Here is an 18,717-nt window from a genome sequence, read left to right on the forward strand (position 1 = left end):
AATAAAAATAAAGTCAATTCTTAATTCAAAAGCTAGAAAACTAACCAAAGAAACCACAATAAAAAATGGTCAAAAGACATAAACTATTCACAAGAAAATATTAAAATAGCCCTTAAACATATGAAAAAATGTTTAACATTTTGATAAGATAAATACAAATTAAAACAACACTGAGATACCATTTCTCAGTGATCAGATTAGTGAAAATCCAAAAACTTGACAATACATTATCTGGCAGAGTGTCCGGAAACAGTACTTCCCCATATTGCTGGTGGGGATGCAAACTGATGCAAACACTATGGAAGGGCTTTTGACAATACCTCACAGAAACTGCCGTTTTCCACCTCTAAGGGATTAGAATTAGACCAAGCAATACACACTGAAGTATTAAGGTTCAGGTAAAGCGGCATCACAGATGCAACCGACTCGAAAATGGTTCAGAAAAAATAATGAGGGAAGATGGAGGAGAAAAGAGAGAGAGAAAATGACAAAGCAAATAGCGCAAACAAAACATCAAGCACTGGTGAGCCTGGGTTTAGTATACAGAAATACTTTATTATTCTTGCATAATAAAATGAATGTTCTAAAATAAAAAATAAAAAATCCCACATAGTAAGCTTATGTCTTATTTTTATAGAGTTAGAGACAAAGCCATAAAAAAAAAAAACCCACGTTTTTTTCCTGAAGATATGGAAACGTGCTGTAATAAAGCTATAACTGAATAATTTAAATAGTTTTGTTTTTATTACTGAGTATTAATAATTTGTGTATAAAATGTAATTTAAAGTTATTAACAAGGAATTCTAGTAAAAGCAGTGTCCATTGGACTGAAATATGGAAGGACCCTGGTCCACTATCATCCAAGATGACCTGTACAAGTGATCACTTTCCTTGGGCCTTAATTTTCCCATCTGCAGAACAGAAACAGACTACCTACACCATAGGACTGCAGTGAAGATCAAATAAATACTATGCATCACACCACTCTTGAAAATGCAAACATGTTATAGATATGTATGTATCATGAACAGGTCCTTGATTAATGACTTTCACGTGCATAAACAGAAATGGTTATCATATCACCATCTTGTAAAAATTATTTTTCCCCTAGACTGTATTACCTAGAGACCATATTTTTCAATCCCATCCTATAGGCATGTAAGAGATAAAACATATAAGTTAAAGGATAAAGAAATCAACATCCCAGCTGCAAAAAGAAATCAGGCCACTGGCCAACTACCTAAACACTAGGGCCTTTTCTTTAAAATATTCTGACTTTCAAAGCTGAAATGTACTTTGGTACCAATGAATTTTATCGCTTAAACTTTGATTAAAAGCCCAAAGATCTGTTTTAAGGGTGGAGAGACAGCAAGAGTCATGACTGATTAGAATACATATGAGCCCTGAGGATGGTCTCCTAGCAATTGTTGGTATCTAGACTACTTGCAAGTTAAACAAAATTGTTTTAGGAGCTGTAGACTATCTGCTCTTCTTCCTTTGGAAAGGTAACAACACTTTCTCCTGTATTTAAAGTTATGAAATTGAATTATTTAATTCCCTATTTTAATTAGGTATATCAATCAAGAAGGTTCACTGAAAATTAATTTTTGGTTAATTTTGTTGAAATCTCTGTTTTTCTTTCTTGGAATATTGGTGGTCATGCTGAATACTTTGTGCCTTAATTTACCCCTATTTCTTATTTAAAATTTAATTTTCAAAACAAGCACTCATTTTGGCCACTTAAAAAATGAGTCAGATGAAGGATGGCCAGGTTCTCATAAACATGAAACCAAATGCCACCCTCCAAAGGTGGGCTAAAGCTGACAGGCACAGAGCTTGGACGACTGTCAGAAATGTATGTCAGATGATATCCACATCCCTCAGGGCCCCTTTGGGATTCAGCTCATGAAACAATCATTCCTTCAAGAAGAGACTAATATCTCATCCGTTTAAAAGTCTGAGCCATCATTTAGGGCTTTATATGTATCCAATGGGAACTATTTAAAATAATTCCTTCTACGATTCATTCTAATATTTGAGTGCCTACTATTAGCAAGGCAGCGTGTCAGGTGATATGAGAAACACAGCCCCACCTTCTAGGTGTTCACATTAGGAGTATAAATAATGCACAGAACATCACTTGAATACAAGTTAGAAAATGGCAAGGGCCCAAAGAGAGAAAAAAACAATATAGTTTAGGAGTTCACAGAGGGAGCCATTACTCTCTCTTTTAACACTGTACTAATTGCTTAGGAAGAGAAAATGAACTATGATCGATTAAGAGACAAGTTACCATCAGATTTGCATATGCTATCTAATACCCATAACAACCACAATAATAACGACCATTATCAAATACTTGCTATGGGCTAGTCAGTGCGCTGAGATTCCATAGACATTATTTTATTAAATGCTAAAAAAATCTTAAAAGTATTATTAATCCCTTGACAGATGCAGCAAATGAAGCTAAAAAAAAATTGCTCAAGATCACATGATTATAATAAGTTTAAAAGGAGAGGTGCAATTCCAGAGTACTTGCTCTTTCCAGTACCCCAAGCTCATCTAGACTTAGATAACAAAGACATTAGTGTCCTATCCTCTAAGCAGTAATGGATCCCAAGTCCCCAAGCATGTTTTTACAAATGGAGCTTTCTCCAAACTCCAATAAACCATTTCCACATCCCCTTGGGTGATGTCCTCTCACCGCTAAAGTACTCTTCCACCACAATTACACCCACAGATATTCTTCTTCTGATAACAGTCATGAGATTCATTCCTGCCTCAACAGCATGTTCCAGACAGGTGCTCTGTGTTCATCTGGATGTGGCAGCCACAACCCAACTCAGGAAAAATGCCAGATGTTCCAACAATAGATGTTATAGTTATCTATTTTTATTCTGGCAGCTCATTGAGGTTTTTATCATTTTTAGCTGTAAAATAAAGAGAGAGACCCTCTTATGGTAAAGTCCTGTTTTCCATGAAAAACTTTCACTCTATCAAGCAGCTTTCCTCTTGATTTGTGTCTGAACCATGAGAAAAAAAAAATCACAGATGCAGCCTGCATTGTACTAAGAACATATGCATGCTTTTAAATCACTTTTATCTTACTTTTTACTAATGTAACCCTGAAACATAAAATATGTTCTTTTTTTTTCATTCACTGTTATGGGAAGAACAGATGGTAAAAGGGTTAGATTAAAGTAATACAGCATGTCCATTAAAATAACCCCCACTGCTGGGCTGCTCCCTCCAACAGGAGTTGTGTTTACTATGAAGAATGGCTTTAGCTTCCACACATTGGAAATTGCTGGGGGTTTTCTCAAGGATAAACATCAGCATAAGTGAGAAACTAATGGCAGAATCAAATGCATTTTTAAGTGACAATTGTGCAAGATATTTTGCTAATCTGAGAGGCTGACTGAAAACACGTGTGTGTGATAATATAACTAAACAGCAGTCAAATAATAGAGTCCATTTCTAACCTGAGTAAATTGTAACATCTAGAAATCACAACTAACTGAAACTACAAAGAGGATATCAAGTAGACATTATTTTCTACATTCCTGCACTCCTACTAGTGGTAGGTAGACAGTTTTGCTGCCACTTCATTTCTAATGTACTGTCTTATTAATCAACAACAAGAATAATTCTGGATAGATTATACATTAAGAACAGCTAAGTATAACATGATTTCCACACAATTCTCACAAATATTTAGCATTGGAAAAGAACTCTCATGAATTTTTTATAGAAATTCCATTTAATTACATATAGCTCCAAAAGAGTTAAGCTTTTAAAGTTTCCTCAAGAAAAATTAGAGAATGTATTTTGAAAGAAAAAATATCAACCTTGAGTCAAATTCCAGAGCCAAAGATGGTTTCACTAGAGGAACTGAGCAATAAATATTTTCATTTATACTATAAATAATTAGAAAGCAAATATTGACTCAAAATTCAATTATTAGAAATTTTAAATATTCTGGTCATTTCTTCCTTCATTTTAGAAAATGGTATAAATTGTCAGCGTCTTAAAATCAGTTTTTCGGAATGTGTTCACACGATTTTCACTCATTATTTTCATGATTTGCTCCACTTACAGTATAATCTATTATTTGTTGTGATATTGTTTTTAACTTTAATCCACACTTTAGTTATTTTTAGCTCAAAGAATATTCTGGAGGAAAGTCTTTTATACCTGTAAATTCCCTGATACATTTCACGAAGTAGAAACATGGGAAGTTTTTTAACGTGCTCAAAAGTGGTTTGAAATGTCATAAGCTTTCTCTTAATCCACCCCCCACAGTTACAAAAATGTTCCTGGGATTTGGTTCACTAGTTTTTCTCACAGAAAAGTAACCATAGTCGACATCTCATTAGCTGTCAGGGTGATGTACAGCTGGAAGGGAATCAGCACTCCGGACCAGAGGCCGCGTTTCCTCCAATGTAATTCTATAAGGAATCTCCTATAGGGTTCCATATGGAGAGAGCTGTTCCCAACCCATGAAATCCACAATTCACATCCTTCTGTAAATCCAAAGGTAAAGTCCTAAAGGCTTGAAGGCCTTTTCATTGCACTGAAGATTTTAAACAGGTAATAAACATAGAATAAATATTTAAATAAGCTTTTTATACCCTGACATACACAGCTGTAAATGATCAAGAATATCTCAACCTGCTCTAGCCCATTGGGTAAGTCATGGGTTTGCGGGACCAGTAGCTAGTTTTTATGGTAATCTTCTTCTATTAGGGGCTTCCAGCATAAGCCAGATCCACTTCCACCCTTTCACCCATGCTCTGACTCACTCTCTGATTTTTCACATATAAGTGGCAGATTAGATGGGCTTGAATTAGATGGGTACAGGTGGTGCCACCTGCTCCAATGCCTTACTACAACTTTGTTTGGTCATTTACTGGTTTATTCTGGATCTGGACAAAGGTCGGGCTGCCCAGGCTATTCTTGGCAGTGTCCTCGGAGCCAACGGATTGGCAGGTATATTACCCACCTCCCACATGCTGAAAGAGATCTATGGATTTGTAATTTTCTGAAAAGAAACTGAAGCTCAAAGTTCCTCTACCAGGTAAATTTTTTTTTTTTCTTCATTTTTTCTTTTTTTTATTAATTTCGGGAGTATCCTTCCATTTGCAGATACCAGGAGTGACTTCAACCTGGTATCTGCAAATGGAAGGATGGATCTACCTTTCTTCTTCTAAGCCAAGCTCAGTAAAATACTGAGGAAAAATATTTAGTAAACTATCATAACTGTGTATTAAACAATATACATCAGAACATTGACCTTCAAACACAGTAATTCAATGCACTATAGTAATATGCTAAAGGGGTTTCCTAAAAATCTGCCAAAAACAGAAGAGTTAAAGACATCTAGATTGCTTAAAGATATCCAAATCCAACTTTCTTAACTAGAAGGTAATCTGTATGAGTCTATCAAATCCCACCAACAACTGTCAAGGCATTGCTCTCTTTAATTTCACTATTTAGTTTTAACAAAACTTGATTTTATAGATTTTGTTAAAATAAATTTCCCTGGATATATTTTGATGGTGATTCAGCCACTCCTCTCTTCTCTGTTTAGCTGGGCAGCAGAATCACAAATTCTAGCCATTACTTTAAGCCAGAAGCAGACACTTTCCACTTGATTTAGCACAGCTGCTTCACCCGCTGCCCAATTTCTTTTTTGACACTAAATCTTCCCCAGATCCACACCATCCTATGCTATGGAAAAGAGATGTGTTTAACAAGAATTATGCCTCAGAATAGGTAATCCATGGGGATGAGAGGTGACACTGCAGCTGTGCTTTGGTGGATGGGTAGGATTTAAGCTTCACGGGAAAGGTGCCCTCAGGGAGAGTACACAGCAGGAGAGTACACATAGCTGGAGTGGAGAGCTGATGCAAGCGTAGCTGGAGAAGTTAGGCAGGTACAGCCTAGGTCTGTAGAGAATGGACCTCATTCTATAACCAATAAGGAGGGCCACGGTGGAGAGTGATTAGTGGGGTACACGACAAAAATGGTATTTCAGGACATTTATTCTGACAGGAATGATCAAAGACTGAAAGAATTGGAGGACGATGAAGTAGTCTAAATGGGATGTCCTGTTTTGGAGAACCTGGAACCAAAGACAGATGGGGCAGAAGAGGAGCCAAAGGCCAAGAAACATAATGAAGGAACATGAACTTCACAGGCCTTTTATGTCCAGAAAATTAAAAACCAAACAAACACAAAACAAAATGTTAAGAGACTTTTCCCTTTCATATAGAAGAACTCTATCCCTCATAGAACATAATACTACTAAAAGTATATTACAAAAAAAATGCTTAGAACTTATGAAAAAAAGAATAAGAAAGTGATCTAGAAAGCACTGACTGATCAACCAAGCCTTGGAACTAGCGTCGTGCCCCTAAGACGGGTTCCTGAGATAGAAGACAGAGCCAAATGGCATTTCTTGCATAAACACTCAAGTCAATACAAATATTTTGTAATCGAAACATACACACACAGAGCAAATATCAGCTGTCGCATCTCTCCATTGTTGCACTGAAGATGACAGTGGGAACATGAAGACTAGAAAGCCCACTTCAGAATTGGATATGGATGGCTCTCTGTCCCTAGAGTGTGAGCCAGAGAGTGCTCAAAGTTTTATTCTTGAAAGAGCCTGTAGCTTCCACCACATCTAATTCCTCCTCAGCACCTAGGTCTTTTATCTATACTGCAGGATTTTGCATTTGTGAAACCATCCTTAGGTTGTTTTGCATACATATCTCTTGCCTCTTTACATAGGTTATAAATTCCTTAGTAGCAAAGTGTTTTCTCTCCTTGTGATTTTTATACCTCTAAAGGCAACTGACAAAGTATTCCCACACTTTTTAATGTATTTATTTAATCGTTCATTCCATTAACATTTAGTGAGTAAAAATGTGAAAGACACCATACTAGATGCTAGTGTGGGTTAGGATGGATATGAAATACACATGGTTACTATGTTCAAAAAGATTATAGGCCAAGAGAAGGGATATGACATATCTAGAAGGTGGTAGAAGATAGATTATTCTAAACAGAGATCCAAAGGAGAAATATAACTCAGTTATATATCATGAAAGAATATAGCCTTCAATCTGGGCCTTAGAAGATAGGCAGAATTTTGAAAAATGCATGAGCTCAAATATGGAGGCAGGAAAAGACAAGGCATTCAGCAAATAGTGAGCAGAGGGATCTGCCTGGATCACAGGGTTCAGGTAATTTAGGACCCCGTTATAGGTGACCTTGAGTGACAGCTATGGCTGTGGAAGGTCTCTAAGCACTGACATGATCAGTGGTCTTTTAAGGTCAATCTTGGAGGCAGGGTAGACTAGAGAGGAAAATTTCCCAAACTGGGTAGAAAACTAAGATGTGTGGCAATCCTCCAGTGAGGGAGTTCTTAGGACACAGGCAATGGGAGAAGGGGTAAATGAATGAAGAGAGAAAAGCTGGGAAATCGAGCATGAGTCTGGTCCTTGAGGGAGCACCCAAATGCTGCAGGGCTTTATTAACTGTCATCCCATAGCTCCACTGCAAACCTTGCAAACAGGAATAAATTTGAAACCACGAATAAATTTGAAACCACAGGAATAAATTTGAAAATTGATAACTCCCCCTGTCCTGTGAGGTCTCTAGGCCTAGAGGCTATTGGTCCTCTCACTGTTAGTCCCTAACTCCCACCTCCAGACCACTGCTGGAAGGGCAGGTGGCCCCCAACACACACCACCCCAGCTATCACCACCAGCACCACCACATGCCTTTACCACATACATACTAGATTATGTTTAAATTACCATTTACATTTTTATCTCTCCACTGCATCTGTAAGGCCTCTGGGGCAAGGACTATGTCCCCAGGACATATGATCACTCCCCTGTTTCTCTCTCCACCTACCCTATCCCCTTCCTGAGCTCATCCATTGACTCATTCATTCATGCACTCATGCAGTATCTAGTAAGGACTTTTGGGTGCCCAGAGCAATCTGGTTATCAAGATCAATGTCTCCTTATTCTAACAGACCTCAAGTCCCCATTAATTAATCCCCAAATTTTCTTCCTTTCATTTTCTCATTTTTGCTGTCTCATTCCACCTTCCTCATTTATGCCAATTTCTCATGTTTTCTTTTCATTGGCCTTTTTTATTCAATAATGTCTTGCTGCCTTACTTACAAATCTAATATGACTAAATCTAGCCATCTACCTACTTAAATTTTTGTGACATTTGTCATTATTGGATTTTCACTCTTGGGAATACATTTTATGTGACATATGTCACTATATGTTGTAATGTTATAGTAAACATCAATGAAGCAGTGTAGTTAAGATATATGCCCATTTGAGTTAACTAATATTTAACAAAAAAGCATATAATCCTATTTCTAATCCACATACCTCGTTTATCTAGCATAAATACCTACCTTACCTTTACCAATATCTTATACTATCATGCTCTGAAGAAGGTGAAAGACAAAGAAGTCCCCTAAAATGGCTTAGGGAGGGAGACTGTACCAGAAACAATCACTTTTGCCTCTCCCCATCGTTATTCCCTTCCATATCGTCACCCATTCTATCCACCCTATTTCCTAAAATGTCACCTTTCCCTGCAGACTCCCTTAATCAGGCTGCTCATTTATTCTGCACATTCCCTCAACAAGTCATGGGTCCTTTATAGCAGACTTCACCAGCCTCTTTCAAATAAGGCACTCGGGTTGCTCCTGAACTTCGTGTGCTGAGGCAGGATAGAGCTGGGTTAGTGAGAGGTAAATCTGGGGTATAAAGAAAGCTAATTAATGGGGAAGTGTGTGACTTCCCCATTTCGATTAATGACCAGGGCGTGATCTCATGAAGTTATGGAGAAAACCAGTCAGTGATGAAGGAAGGATGGGCAACACCCAACAGCCCCTGAACAGCACTGTATGCCCCTCCTCCAACCATGTGCCAAGGGAAGGAAAAGACAGAAACAGTGGCCTTGAGGTCCCATGACTGACCAAATCTTACAATTCCTCTCTAAAATGTTGGTCTTGCCTCCCCAGTGAGACCATGGACATGGTTCCTTAAGGACCCACCTTTAGCATTTTAGTGCATGTACTCTTTTTAACTAAATGCAAGAGTTAGTAAAAAACCAAAGCACAAATTTGTAACACAAAGCTCTCACCTTATTGAGCAAAGGGTTTTCTAAAATAATACTCAGAGATTGATTTGTGAAGAGACCGTAAAGGTTTACTCTAATAATCTCCTGATATTTCTATAGGAAAGGGAGACTAATCTCAAATTCATACATGGCCAGAAAATACAGAGGGTGCCAAAAAAATGTATACACATTTTAGGAAAGGAAAAAATCTATATTAAAGTTGCGCTGATGGTAACCACTTTGAGCACCTCTTGTAATTGCAGAAGTCAAATGTGACTTGTATTCATCTTTTGCTATTGGTATATATTGAGTATTACAATTTTAATACAGTTTTTTGCTTTCTTAAAATGTGTATATATTTTTTTGGCACCCTCTGTATAAATAAGCCTGTATTTCTAAGAATAGTGTATATTCTATTCCATGTAAAAATTATACTGTATAGCGTAAGAATTTCTGAAAAGATAACCTCACTTTTTGCAAGATGCATTAAAATTTTTTGTTGTTAATTGTCAAGGATTACATATGAAACATGAAATAAAGGGATACCTATCCTGGTAGTGATAAAAGTACTATGTGTAAGGGAAAACCATGCTTGAGAAGTTCTTGGTCTTTTCCTCTGTAACTGAAAAAGTCAGCATAGCAGTCACTGGGTATATATTTGAGGCCAAACGAACCTTTGCAGAGAGTTTCTACCTTCACCAAAAGGAAGCCAGATTGCTGGCAATAAAAATTAAGAGGGTTCGGTGGGATTATTTAAAGTAACAGATGTGGAGTAAAACCTGCAAGTGTTACAGTGTATTTCTAGCAAGTGATTAAATACTTTCAGATTTCAGAAGCATACACTGTCTTATGCATGCACTGTTCTTATGGATTGGTTATTAGTGACTAGGGAAAAAGCAAGAGGAGGACAGAATGATGTAATAAAACAGGAGAGCACGTCCTATCTGTAATAAACGTAACGACTATAACCAGGCCCACATGAGAAGTTTAAATGGAAACTGGAATCAGGAGGCAATTTATTCATGATTGACATGGTTAAACTATGGCAAGATAACTTCAGCTGTATTAGAGTAGCTGTGACTAGTTCCATAAAAATAGGTGAAAAATCTTCTAGCAATCGCTACTAGCCATTGCTAGAGATAAGGTCTGAGAAATAAATCCTATGAACTCAGTATTTCAAATTCGACAGAACTATGAAAAAAATAAGTTGCATTTTCATGAACATAAACCCAATAACAATAAAATACAATGGTCATAATGGTAAGACGGCCGCTATACAGCAGCATAGTAGTTATCTGCAGAATCTTTGAAAATTAACTACAATATTTCTTAAACCAATTTTCCAAAACCATTCAAAACAATTCTATTTTGACTTCTTGTCCCGAGTAATACATAGAGGTACAAAGGTGATTGAGTCATTCATTAAGTGACTCTAATATAATCAAGTCTAAACACATTCTTAAGGGCGTCTCATACCTGGAGGGCACCTGAAAGTTCATCCACTACCGCAGGCAAACTGGGTGGTGGCAGAATTACAATTTGTGCATGTCTTGCATGTCCAAATAAGGGTGCCTAAATAATTCCAGAAAGCAGTGTTGCTATTTGCCATTCATCGGACATCTGTTAGAAATTTCTAGATATGCCTAATACGTAATAGAGCAAATAACCGAATAAATAATATTGATAGAATCATTAAATAACCATTTTCATAACTAATAAAAGGCACAAGACATTACCCCCAAAGCTCAATTTTGCTCTGAAAACTGCCTTTTAAAAAAATCTGATGAAAATTTGCATGCTAAAAATATGTAAACAGGGAAATAGCAAAACAGAAGAGATTTTCTCTTTATTTTTGAGAAAAGAGTGAGAAATACTTAAAATACAATTAAAAGTTTAATGATTCAGTAACTAAAAATGCTTTTATTATGTGTCTATTAATATAAAAGGGAAATTCAGTACAAGTGTGTCATCAGCTACAAAAACTAAGCTTTATTTTTTTATTAAAGTATAGTTGACATACAACATTACATTAGCTTTAGGTATTCAACATTTCTATTCCTTATGATGTGATCACCACAATAAGTCTAATAACCATCTGTTACCATACAAAGTGACTACAATAGTATTGATTATTTTCCCTCTGTTGTACATTACATCCCCATGAGTTATTTTTTTTAAATAACTGGAGGTTTGAACCTCTTATTCTCCTTCACCTTTTTCACCCTTCCTCCCACTGCCCGCTGGAAACCATCAGTTTGTTCTATTTCTGAGTCTATTTCTGTTTTGTTTTATTTGTTCTGTTTTTTAGATTCCACAGGTAAGTGAATTCATAAAGCATTTGTCTTTCTCTGTCTGACTTATGTCACATAGCATTATATACTCTAGATCCATAGATATTGTCGCAAATGGAAAGATTTCATTCTTTTTTCTGGCTGAGTAATATTCCAGTGTGTGTGTGTCGATATCTTGCCACTGCAAATAATGCTGCAATGAACATAGGGGTGCATATATCTTTTCAAAAAGACAAACTATTGAATGGGAGAATATGAGTATATTTGCAAATGATGTATCTCATAAGGGGGTAATATTCAAATATATGTAAAGTACTCACACAACTCAACATCAAAAAATAAATAATCCAATTGAAAAATGGGCAGAGGACCTGAACAGCTATTTCTTCAAAGACAACATACAAATGGCCAATAGACATATGAAAAGATGTTCAATGTCACTAATCATCAGAAAAATGCAAGTCAAAGTCATAATGAGATATCACCTCACATCTGTCAGAACGGCTATTATCAAAAAGACAACAAATAACAAGTGTTAGTGAGAATGTGGAGAAAAGGGAACCCTCGTGCACTGTTGGTGGGATTGTAAATTGGTACAGCCGCTATGGAAAACTGTAGAGGTTCCTCAATAAATTAAAAATAAAAGTACCATATGACCCAGCAATTCCACCTCTGGGTATTTAAAGAAAAACTAAGCTTTAAAATATAATTTCAAAATAAAACTATAATGATCAAAATATACCTATAATGAGAAGAGGTACAAGCAGCCAAAAATAGAATTTTACTAATTCTTCTTCTGCAATGCCTTTTACTTCGGTAAAAAACTTTAGACTTTCACAGACTCATACCAGGACTATTAAAATGGGTCTCCTAAGTAGTTTGTTTTGCTTCAATCACATTAATGCTCTCATTTTCTATTCAAAACGTTTACTGGTTCTCCACAAGCAAACTACACCCCTGGGCCTTGCAGATATTAGGCACAGATCAATGCTTCCAAACATATCACCTCTAGTCCTCATCCAGAGAGACCTACCCTCGCCCACATCACATCCAGGCCCAATCACAGGAACAATGCGGTCCTGCATTTCTTCATATCTTCGTCTTCCTGCAGTGTCTCCTGCTTTCCCTGTGCCCACATACCTGAATTCTACCCTCCAAGCCAGATCACCTACAACACCTTCCCTAGCCATCCAGGCGAGAGTCACTGTAGCTGACACCACTCAAAAAGCCCTTTGGACACACCATCCCCTATACACTACTTATTCTAAAATATAACTTACTTCAGCTGTACTGCAGAACTTAAGGACACTTCTTATACCAGTTCTTTGTATCCTAGCACCTTCTCCCCATCCCCTGGCCTCATTCACCACAATGGCCAGCACAGCATTTTTCTGATGTAGGTGATCAGCTAACATCTCCTGAATCTACTGAGTCAAATACACATAACAGCAATGATGCATGGGACTAAAAGTGAAGCATCCCTTAATAATACAAGGATAACATGGATCAAATAAGACTTTTGAGAAACTAAATTACTTTTTTCTGTAAAATTCCCGAGGACTTAGAATTCACGATGATGGTACTGTTGTTTTCTCTCAGCAGAAACAGTAATGAGTCTGTCCTGGATGCCATCCTTTTTCAATATGTTCCCAGAGGAACCTTTGCTCACCCCATGACAAGTCACTACAAATGCCGACTCCCTTGTTTGTCTGCATAAGTGGCCCCTCGAAAGCAAAGGCTATGTGTTCTATTTCTGATGTCTATGTATTAGCCGCCCATGTAGTAGGAACTCAGTCAATGGTTGACTTAGCACCACAATTATCTGAAGTATACACAATTAAAGAATAACCTTTACTAGGCACATAAATGTTAAGTAAACTTAATTCATGACTGCGAATTCAAATAAAACACATGGCCAAAATTCGAACGACTATATTTATATACACATTAACCATAAAAATGAACACACGAAAATCAGAAGAAATCCTATGTGGACATATGTGTGTGCATGTACATGATTTTTATACATCATAGAAGATTTCTAGAATAAAGCACAATTTTTGAGAGGAGAAATAAGGGAATATAAGGGGATTTTCTACTTTACACTCTTCTGTATTGCTTTTTTTTTAAATTATGGAACATGTATAACTTTCAAATTAACTCCTCCCCACACACACATACAAGAAGCAGCCTAATGGCAGTTGGAATGTTTTTTTTAAAAATGAGTAATCTACCATTAGAGCAAACTAACAAAAATTTTAGACATTAAAAGCTGAGCATAAAAGAAAACTTACTTAGAAGTAGAAAACTCACTAGTTTTGAAGTTCAATGGGACGATTTTGTTTTTGTGGCTTACTTTCTGTATAATGGGCAAACTCCTTCTTAACTTAGTATTTCCTAATTTAAATCTTCTTTTATCTATGTGTTCAACACTCCTATACATTTAAGGATAGAATTACCCACACATATAATCCATCCTTCCAAGTAGTAAAAGATACAGTAAAACTTTCCCCAAGGTACAAGAAAGCAACAAGAAAAGCTTCTGAGATGTTCAATAAAAACTCCTCCTCCACAGTGACTTTAACTAAAATGCACTTTAGAAGTAAAATGCTCAGTCCTCATAGCAGAAGTATCCACTGAAAAATGTCTAGGCATCAAACATAGACTTCTCTCTCTTTTGTCAGAGAAAAGAAATCTGGGGGTTTTGTGGGAGATTTTAAACCACATGACTCATATCAGTCTCTTCAGGGCGTGATCTTCTCATCTTCATATACCAAGTCACTAAAATAATCTAGCAAATAGCAGCTTCTTAGTGACCATTAGGTAAAAGAATGACATTTCTTCAAACAGCATACACTTGTGGAAATCAACAGACTCTGTAAGTAAGGAAATCATTTCTGTACCGCCTAGATTACCATTTTTACCTTAAAAGTACAGCTAAAACATAAATGATAAACACCACCTTGAAGAAATGACTCCAAATCCACTTTGGTTTTATACTAGCCCAGGAGTCATCTCCTGAGTTACTCTAACGACCTGCAGGAAGTTTGATAGGGCACCTTTAAAGAGAAGGATGGAAGTGAGGTGGTCCCAGAATATTCGCAGTGGGGAATCCCCAGTTCTGTCCTACTTCCTTCAGTCCAGGAGAGAGTTGTGTGGACACCTGGACACAGTCTAGTTTCTACATCTCAGTGACAGAGCAGAAAAATAATTTTTTCCCTTCCAAGAATCAGGATTCATTTTTGCACCTTGCAGTGTTTCTGGAATACCTCCTCTGGGTCTCATCAGTTCACCACCTTGCAAGGATGAGAAGAGTTGCTTTTCCTACCACTTCTGCCATCTGGAAGACCCTCTCTATTTCATTCTTCCCCATAAATAGTCCATCTGCACTAAAATCTCATGGTGAAATGCATCCACTTCTTAATTTCCTTCTGGTTCAGTTCCTGTCCTAAGATTCCATTTTTCTACATCAACCTCTTGTTTTCCATATTTTGCTATGCTGGCTACATCTTTCTGGTTAATCACTGTGGGAAACAACTGGGGATCAATCTCCCTGAAATAACAAGGTTATGGTTCTGATTGCAACTGAGACTCTCACAACCTTTATATAAAAGCAGTAAATCGCAATATCATTTCAAATTTTTACAGTTTTTAAAAGGAAGAAGAAGAGAAAGAAGATAGTTTTAGAAAGCTCTCCAGATTTATAGGAGTTTAAAAATTTTTGAAACCAGCGTTATTAATTCCAAACAGTTTTAATTATTTCCTCCACTATGACACCAAACCACATCAAAAAAAAAGAAAGTTGCAAAATGGCAATGCACCTACCTGAGGGTACGGGGAAGTCCTGGATTTTGACTTTGAACTTGAGAGTCTGGACTTGGCCCCCTTCCTGTTGTCAGGCATGGTAGGAGTGGAGCTGCTGGTGTAGGAGAAGGTTGGTTTGGAGGCTGAGATCTGATCCAGGGAGAGCTGCAACCCTTTGTACTCCGTGTCCCTGCAGGATGGGAGGACACAGCCCTTAATTAGCCACCACAGACAATGAATTCATGTGTTCTCTCACCAGGAATGACAGTAATCCATATTCGAAAATGAAGCAAATAATAGTTAGCTATACAGCTGGTTTCCACGAACACCTGGATTATTTTAGAAATGCCCAACACTTAACTAATGTGTGTGAATGTAGCTGCCACCTATACTACAGCCACATGGTATGACATGCTCCTGAAAATGTCTTGATTAAAAAAATTTTTTTTCATTATTTTTATATATAGGAAAAAATTCATAATTCAATTTTTCTGAGCTTTTGTGTCTTCATTGGTGAGAGATGAATTACAAAACCCACTCTGAAGATTTCCTTTGTGGGGTGAACTCGACAGACAACAGGCCATCTGATGCTATCTGACTATTGGCGGGAAGAATGTCTTCTATTAGCTGTTCCAAGACCAACCATTCTGGTAAACGCTCCAAATATTCTTAAAGCTAGCAAACTAATGTAACCTGACCTATAAGTCGCTAAAAATCCCCTTCAACAGGTTAATTAATTCAGTCACTTTAGGGTACATTTTATCACTAGTTCTTTCCATTCCTTTCTTCCTTCAATAAATATTTATTAAGCTCCTAATATATACCAGATTTTGTGCTATGTGGAGATGAAAGGATAATAAGACACCTAAAGCCCCTGCCCTTGAGCAGATTACAATCTATTTGGGAAAATAAATAGTAAACAAATAAACAAGAATAACTGCAGACTGACATGAAGGGGATAAAAAACATATCTTAGAGAGTTCATTATGAGGTCCTTGGGGGCTGACCACGACAGCCTGGGCCCTGCCCGTAATTACCACCTCAGTCTGCTTCCAGATAGCAGGGGATCTCGTCAGCCTCCTCGGTTTTCATAAGAGGATATCACCCCTTCCCACTAGCAGCCAAAATAAAATGTTTCAGAGTCTTCTTTATGAGGACTCATGGGAAAATTTTCTCTCCATTTCCAGATCTAGCTAGGTGCTCCTGAGTAATTGATTTCTTTTTATTCCATGAACACTGTGAATCACATATCTCATCATGTTTCCCTCTTTGCACTGAAAGTCAAAAAGCCCCTGGTCCAATTTGTAACCACCTCTAGCAAGTGTCCTCACAGCAGGCATTTTATGCAACTCCATTCACTGTTTTTTTTTATTTTTCCTTTTGTCTAATGCAGGGGTGTCCAAACTGCGGCCCGCGGGCCAACTGCAGCCCGCAATCCATTGTTAATTGGCCCGCAGCAAATTCCAAAAATGTATTTAGTTTACTTAAATAAACCAGGTGAGGCAATACGTACTTCACCTCGAGTGAGTGGCCCGGCTGTTTGTGTATTTTACCACATATGGCCCTGGGTGAAAAACATTGAAAAAAGTTTGGACACCCCTGGTCTAATGGGTTCACCTGTTTAAAATTTGATATATAGTTTCAATACTTTTTGGATTAGGATAGGCATATGAAATATAACCAATTAAAAATATTATATATGTATGAGTGACTAGAAGATTTCTGTGGATCAGCAAGTACTTATTTATCTTCTTTTCTTTTTCCCTATTTCCCCAGAGAGATAGGCAAAAGCAAAAGTATAATTCAGCCAAGGAGTCCCTCAAGTGACTAAGAACAGAAACCAGCTAAAACAGGTTTGATAATATTACTGCCACAAACTACAGTGTAGTGATATATGTCAGCAAATTTCAATGGCTTCATACCAAATAGTCCACCTACTCAGTGCAAGCTAAAAAACAAAAATTCTCCTACATGAGCAACAAAAATTTACAAGGTGGGCATGCAATTTGCCTTTCAGCCTTGGGAAAGCTGATCACGTCCCTGGTCTGCTTTACTGCTCTAATTAACTCCTTCTAAGGTCAACACAACACAGGCTCTGAGCACTCTTTGGTCAGAAATTCAATGCCCTCCAAACTGTGGAAATGTGGCTCGCACCTATTTTTCTGACAATATCTCAAAATATTTCTTCATCAAGCCCTCCCTTCATCAAAATAGTTTTCCCCAAACTGACCGTATACTTTCCTGACTCTCTCCTTCCTCCGACACATACCTACAAAATTCCTCTTCTAAAGAACTATGGTAAATCCCATTCAGCTCTATGAAGCCTTTCCTTACTGCTACCCCCATTCTTTCCTTCAGTACATGTTTACTGAGTGTCTGTGTGTGGGCCCTGTTCCAGGAGCTGCGGAGACATCAATGAACAGAAGGACTAAATTGCTACCCTCATGTAGAAGGGTCCCGTTCCTGAGGGAAGTAGGGAGGGGACCACAAAATTTTTTCTCCTCTGACATTATTTTTCAAGTGACGATGTTTTATCTTTCCTGGGGGATTCTAAATTCCCAGAGGACAAGAGTCAAGAAATAGTTGGTTGTATTCCAACGCCACATGTACAGTATTTCACATAGGTGTAAGACGGAGAAGATAAGGGATGCAACTAAGAAAGAATTGTTTCCCCCAGTGACTTCTAATAACTTGCAATCCAACAACCTTCCTCTGTGGGAAAAGACCCTCATGGCTGTAAGTCCCCTCACCAACCTGTCCTGAGATCCCACCTGTGCGACAGTGAGCCAGGCAAGCTGGGCTCTGACAGGAGGTCTCCACCAACCCTTGGGCATCCTCTGTGTCAAATGTAATTCTGTCCGTTGGACAGCAGAGTATCCACTCAGTCCCTGCCTGACAGGACTTAGACTGACAGCAAAAATCGTGCACCCCTGAAAATATGGCAAATTATTTTGTACACTCATTCTTAGTGCAACATTTCAGCACAGGAACTTCACAGCTGCAAGCAGAAAGTAAATAAGAATTCAATTTTCTCTTGCACACTTTCATCTCATTTCATCTCAAAGTATACATCTCAACTCATTAAAAAAGTCTTTCCAAAATTACTGCATAGCTTCCAGTGATAGAAATACTCCAAATTAAATAGGCTTAAATAAATTATAAAACCAATAAATGATTTGAAATTCTAAATATTCACATAAAACTCCAATAAACATAAGATTTACGCAAAATTGTCAACCCAATAAATTTAATTGAAAAAAGAAAAAAATGAAAAATGAAAGTCTTGATACATTAATAAAAACACTAAATATTTTCATGCTCATCAAAAAATACAAAATCTAGTGTGGAAGACCATGAAGTCAGGTCGATCAGGGTTTGAGCCACTTATTATGTAACAACCCATTCAGACTCCAATCTCTTCTTTACAACTCATAGGGATTTGGTGCGGTTTAGACGAAAT

The 18,717-nt window shown here is 37.4% G+C and overlaps 1 protein-coding gene across 1 annotated transcript in view; it reads right to left on the bottom strand.

Moving 5' to 3' along the window:
• SIM1 (SIM bHLH transcription factor 1) overlaps window positions 1–18,717 on the bottom strand; it is a 68,523-nt gene that overhangs the window by 11,934 nt on the left and 37,872 nt on the right. The window contains exon 10 of the mRNA XM_033103021.1: window positions 15,279–15,447. Coding sequence (XP_032958912.1) covers window positions 15,279–15,447 — 169 coding nt within the window. The remainder of the gene's footprint in view (window positions 1–15,278; window positions 15,448–18,717) is intronic.

This window comes from Rhinolophus ferrumequinum, chromosome 3, assembly GCF_004115265.2.
Source record: "Rhinolophus ferrumequinum isolate MPI-CBG mRhiFer1 chromosome 3, mRhiFer1_v1.p, whole genome shotgun sequence".
In the NCBI taxonomy this organism is placed as follows: Eukaryota; Metazoa; Chordata; class Mammalia; order Chiroptera; family Rhinolophidae; genus Rhinolophus; species Rhinolophus ferrumequinum.